General features: G+C 43.5%; 1 protein-coding gene across 1 annotated transcript in view; it reads right to left on the bottom strand.

Annotated features, from left to right (window-relative positions):
* The window catches only part of LOC149427769 (uncharacterized), a 47,169-nt gene extending 41,335 nt beyond the window's left edge, over positions 1-5,834 (bottom strand). Inside the window, exon 1 of the mRNA XM_089667689.1 lies at positions 5,730-5,834. Coding sequence (XP_089523815.1) covers positions 5,730-5,769 — 40 coding nt within the window. The 5' untranslated portion in view covers positions 5,770-5,834. The remainder of the gene's footprint in view (positions 1-5,729) is intronic.
* Between the last annotated feature and the right edge of the window lie 425 nt (positions 5,835-6,259).

Here is a 6,259-nt window from a genome sequence, read left to right on the forward strand (position 1 = left end):
TGTTTATTCATGTTGGAATTTCATTTGATTTGAATTCAGTTTGGAAAATTCGATCCGGCGTTCAAATCGAATTGGCTTTCAAAGGTATTCTATTCAAAATTCAAGGTTCAGAAGACAGTGATATTGGTTCTATGTTAGTCTATCCTGTTCTATTGAATTCTATACTATTCTCTTCTAATTTATGCTATTCTAAATTTGAATTTGAAAAGAAAGTTATATAGTCTATTTTATTCTATTCTGTTTTTTTTCTGTTTTATTCTTTTCATTTCTATTCTATTGTATTCTAATCTATTCTATTCAAATTCGAACTTCCTCTTTTCAAAATTCGTAAGACAGTTATATTGTTTTTGTTTTATTCTATTCAATTTGTTTTCTATTCTAATCTATTCTATTATTTTTTATTCTAGTCAATTCTAATTCTATTCAATTCTAATTCTATTGTTTTCGCTATTGTATCCTATACTTTTCTATTCTAATTTATGCTATTCGAAATGTAAATTTCAGAAGAAAGTTCAATTCTATTGTTTTTTCTGTTCTATTCTCTTCTCATCTATTCTTTTTTAATCTATTCTATTATTTTCTATTCTAATTTGTTCTATTATTTTCTATTCTAGTCTAATCTACTCTTTTCTATTCTGTTGAATTATACTCCATTGTTTTCTCTATTCTATTTGTTTCTATTCTAATTTATGATATTCAAAAATTTGAATTTCCGAAGACAGTTATATTCTATTTTATTTTATTCTATTGTTTTTTTTCTATTCTATTATTTTCTATTTTGTTGTATTGTAATCTATTCTATTTGAATTTGAATTTCCTCTATTCAAAATATGAATTTTGGAAGACAGTTATATTGTTTTTGTTTTATTCTATTCTTTTCTTTTTCTATTCTATTCTCTTCTGTTCTTTTATATTGTAATCTATTCTATTGTTTATGTTATCCTATTCTGTTCTATTCTACTGAATTATTCTCTATTGTTTTCTCTATTCTTTTCTATTCTATTTTGTTCTAAGCTATTATTTTATATTGTATTCTATTCTTTTATTTTCTATTCTATTAATTTCTATTCTAGTGTATTCTATTCTTTTATGTTCTATTCTGTTCTTTTCATTTTCAAAATTGATTTAAATTTTAGTCGAATTCAATTAGAAATGTGTCATTTCGGATTCATGACTATTAAAAATCAGAAATCCAGATAGATCCGAATTTCTGAATAATGAATAATTTGTCCGGATTTAGATTCAGAATGAAACGAACCGCACATGTCTAGACCTCAGACTGTATACAGCACAGCTCAATGCCGGGACAAAAGATGTTCGTCCTCTTCGTGTTCTGTCAGAAGAGTCAAGGAGGGGCCTAGGGGAAGCTTCTCTGGCTCTGGGGACCAGTGTGACAGTCAGGAAGGGATGATGTAGGTGCCAGCGATCGCAGGGAGGAGTCTGGATGCCCAGCGCTAGTGATGCTATTGGCCCTGCATTTCACATTGCACCAGCTGCGTCTGGGACACGTGCCCTCTCTGCCCCACCCTTGTCCCAGCCTATGAGAAGAAGAAGATCAGTGGCCGGGCGCAGTATCTAGGGTGTAGGTGAGGAGGCATTTGACATTATGGGGGTAAACCTGAGATTTGAGGGGAGGGGGCACTGCCCTTCACTGCACCCCCTTAGATCCAGCCATGTCTTATACGTTACAATATAAATGCCCTTCAGTCGCCATCCATATATATTTATGTCTTTCAATTCACGTACACATACTGTACACTCACCGGCCAATTTATTAGGTCCACCTTGCTAGTCCCGAGTTGGACCCCCTTTTGCCTTCATTCTTGGTGGCAGAGATCCCACAAGGTGTTGGAAATGTTCCTCAGAGATTTTGCTCCATATTGACATGATAGCATCATGTAGTTGCTAAAGATTTGTTGGCTGCACATCCATGATGTGAATCTTCCCTTCCACCACATCCCAAAGGTGCTCCATTGGATGGAGATCTGGTGACTGTGGAGGCCATTGGAGTGCAGTGACCTCATTGTTATGTTGGAGATGATTGGAGTTTTGTGACATGGTGCATTATCCTGCTGGAAGGAGCCATCAGAAGATGGGGACACTGGAGTCATAAAGGGGTGGACATGGTCAGCAATAATAGTCAGGTAGACTGTGGCATTTACACGATGCTCAAATGGTGCTAAGGGGCCAAAAGTGTGCCACCATGACACCACCAGCCTGAACCATTGATACAAGGCAGGATGGATCCCCCACACCATGACATCACCAGCCTGAACCATTGATACAAGGCAGGATGGATCCCCCACACCATGACACCACCACCACCAGCCTGAACCATTGATACAAGGCAGGATGGATCCTCCACACCATGACACCACCACCACCAGCCTGAACCATTGATACAAGGCAGGATGGATCCCCCACACCATGACATCACCAGCCTGAACCATTGATACAAGGCAGGATGGATCCCCCACACCATAACATCACCAGCCTGAACCATTGATACAAGGCAGGATGGATCCCCCACACCATGACACCACCACCGCCAGCCTGAACCATTGATACAAGGCAGGATGGATCCTCCACACCATGACACCACCACCACCAGCCTGAACCATTGATACAAGGCAGGATGGATCCCCCACACCATGACATCACCAGCCTGAACCATTGATACAAGGCAGGATGGATCCCCCACACCATGACATCACCAGCCTGAACCATTGATACAAGGCAGGATGGATCCCCCACACCATGACACCACCACCGCCAGCCTGAACCATTGATACAAGGCAGGATGGATCCCCCACACCATGACACCACCACCGCCAGCCTGAACCATTGATACAAGGCAGGATGGATCCACCACACTATGACACCCCCACCACCAGCTGAAACCGTTGATACAAGGCAGGATTGGTCCATGCTTTCAGGTTGTTTACACCAAATTCTTACCCTACCCATCTCAATGTCACAGCTGAATCCAGACTCATCAGACCAGGCAATGTTTTTCCAATCTTCTATTGTCCAATTTTGGTGAGCCGTGTGAATTGTAGCCTCTGTTTCCTGTTCTTAGCTGACAGGAGTGGCACCCGGTGTGGTCTTCTGCTGCTGTAGCCCATCTGTTTCAAGGTTGGATGTGTTGTGCGTTCAGAGATGGGATTCTGCATACCTTGGATGTAACGAGGGGTTATTGGAGTTACTGTTGCCTTTCTGTCATCTCCAACCAGTCTGCCCATTCTCCTGTGACCTCTGACATCAACATGGCATTTTCCTCCACACAACTGCCACTCACTGGATATTTTCTCTTTTTCGGACCATTCTCTGTAATCCCTAGAGATGGTTGTGCGTGAAAATCCCAGGAGATGAACAATTTTTTAAATCCTTAGACCAGCTCGTCTGGCACCAACAACCATGCCATGTTCAAAGTCACTTCAGTCCCCTTTCTTCCCCATTCTGATGCTCGGTTTGAACTTCAGCAAGTTGTATTCACCAGATGCCTAAACGCATTGAGTTGCTGCCATGTGATTGGCTGATAAGCAATTTGTGTTACGAAGCAATTGAACAGGTGGACCTAATAAAGAGGCCGGTGAGTGTATATGCCACCCAATCCCCATCCATATATGTCATCCAATCCTATGGTTGGTTGCCATATGCCATTCGCTGTGTGCTGAACTTCCTCCTATAGGTACATCTAAGGGTAAGCCCCAACACGACTATAGTGCTGCTTTAAAAATAAAAATACTGCTGAACATTTATAGAATACAGTGTGATGCTTTCTGTTCCCATTCTGTTCTGAGGTGTGAAGGTGCAGGAATTGGGGTGATATTAGGGGTGCAGGAATAGGGGTGATCTGAGGGGTGAAGGTGTAGGATTTGGTGCAATCTGAGGTGTGAAGGTGTAGGAATTGGGGTGATATTAGGGGTGCAGGAATAGGGGTGATCTGAGGGGTGAAGGTGTAGGATTTGGCGCAATCTGAGGTGTGAAGATGTAGGAATTGGAGTTATCTGAGGTGTAAATACGTAGGATTTGTGGTGATCTAAGGGGTGAAGGTGCTGAAATTGGGATGATCTGAGGTGTGAAGGTGCTGGAATTGGGGTGATCTGAAGTGTAAAAGTGAAGGATTTGGGGTGATCTGAGGGGTAAGGGTGTAGGATTTGGGGCAATCTGAGGTGTGAAAGTACAGAAATTGGGGTGATCTGAAGGGACAAGGTGCAGACATTTGATCTGAGGGGTGAAGATGTAGGAACTGGAGTTATCTGAAGTGTGAAGGTGTATGATTTGTGGTGATCTGAGGGGTGAAGGTGCTGGTATTGGGGTGATCTGAGGTGTGAAGGTTCAGGAATTGGGGTGATCTGAGGTGTGAATGTGCAGGATCTGGGGTGCTCTGAAGTGTAAAGATGTAGAACTTGAGGTGATCTGAAGTATGAAGGTGGGAATTGGGGTGATCTGAGGTGTTAAGGTGCTGTAACTGGGGTAATCTGAGGAGTGAAGGTGCTGGATTTGGGGTGATCTGAGTTGTGAGGGTGCAGGATTTAGGGTAATCTGAGGAGTGAAGGTGCAGGAGTTGTGGTGATCTGAGGGGTGAAGGTGCTGGAATTGTGGTGATCTGAAGTGTGAAGGTGGGACTTGGGGTGATCTGAGGTGTGAAGGTGCTGTAATTGGGGTGATCTGAGGTGTGAAGGTACAGGATATGGGGTGATCTGAGGCATGAAGGTACAAGGTTTGGAGTGATCTGAGGGGTGCAGGTGCTGTAATTGGGATGATCTGAGGGGTGAAGGTGCTGGAATCGGGTTGATCTGAGGTGTGAAGGTGCAGAATTTGGGGTGATCTGAGGGGAGAAGGTGCAGGAGTTGGGGTATTCTAAGTTGTGAAGGTGTAGGATTTGGGGTGATCTTATGGATGAAGGTGCAGGAGTTGGGGTGAAGGTGCAGAATTTGGGGTGATCTTAGGGGTGAAGGTGCAGGAGTTAGGGTTATATGAGGGGTGGAGGTGTAGAATTTGGGGTGATATGAGGGGTGAAGGTGTAGGAGTTGGCGTGATCTGAGCGGTGAAGGTGTAGGAGTTGGGGTGATCTGAGCGGTGAAGGTGCAGGATTTGGGTGATCTGAGGGGTGAAGGTGCAGGAGTTGGGGTGATCTGAGGGGTGAAGGTGTAGGAGTTGGGGTGATCTGAGCGGTGAAGGTGCAGGATTTGGGTGATCTGAGGGGTGAAGGTGCAGGAGTTGGGGTGATCTGAGGGGTGAAGGTGTAGGCATTCAATCAACAATCAACCATATCAGCACACATTATACAGACATGATACACTGTTGTCACCATCAGGAAACCCACCGAGAAATGCATTGCAGCCATCACAGGATGTGGCTGCAAAGAGGTTGCAGAAAATGAGCCTCATTGGGACGGGACAAAGTATTAATAATAACAGTGAAAATTATTTCATATCAGAACATTTTATGATCTACAGAGCACAAGAGAAATGCTATTGTTATACTGCTGACTTGTTTTTGAGGGCACACAGCCCAGAGCTGTCATCAATATCCTCGTTTCACTACAGTGTGACCCACAATGAGGACAGCTTTGTATCTCCACAGCTGGTATGGTCATGCTTGTTCCATACCAAGCATGGAAGGGCAGTCATGGATGATGCAGCTTCAGAAACAAGTCAGCAATGGAAGCTCACATAACTATGCCAGCAGGCTCCCATTGCCTTCTAGAGTTGGAGACTTACCAATCACACCCACAATAAGGACCCAGAAATAGAAGTTCATATTTGTCCTCCAGTAGATCCGTCTGGCAGTGAATGGACAGAAAAACACAACACAGTCTACACCCAGCATGCAATCTGCTGGGAAATAGGATGTCGTAAAGCACAGGAAGGTATGTTGCCTAATATTCCAAGGCGAGGTGCTAAGATCCTATCAGACTCGTGCTGCACAAACATTTCTACATTTCTCAACAAGACAACCCAACCTTTACTCATCGTAAAACCCACCGGAAGAGGCAAAGTTCCGTAAACTTCATGGACACAGATGCACTGCAAATGCTACAAGAGTGACCTGGAGGTCTATAGGATGGCCAATGCCAGGAGAGTGACCAGGAGGTCTATAGAATGGCCAATTCCAGGAGAGTGACCAGGAGGTCAATAGAATGGCTAATGGATAAACTGGAAGATCTATAGAATGACCAATGCTAGGAGAGAGACCCAAAGGTCTATAGAATGGCAAATGCCAAGAGAGTTACCTGGAGATCTATAGAATG

Source organism: Staurois parvus, unplaced genomic scaffold, assembly GCF_062004578.1.
Source record: "Staurois parvus isolate SC_StPar_1 unplaced genomic scaffold, SC_StPar_1.0 ptg003506l, whole genome shotgun sequence".
NCBI lineage: Eukaryota > Metazoa > Chordata > Amphibia > Anura > Ranidae > Staurois > Staurois parvus.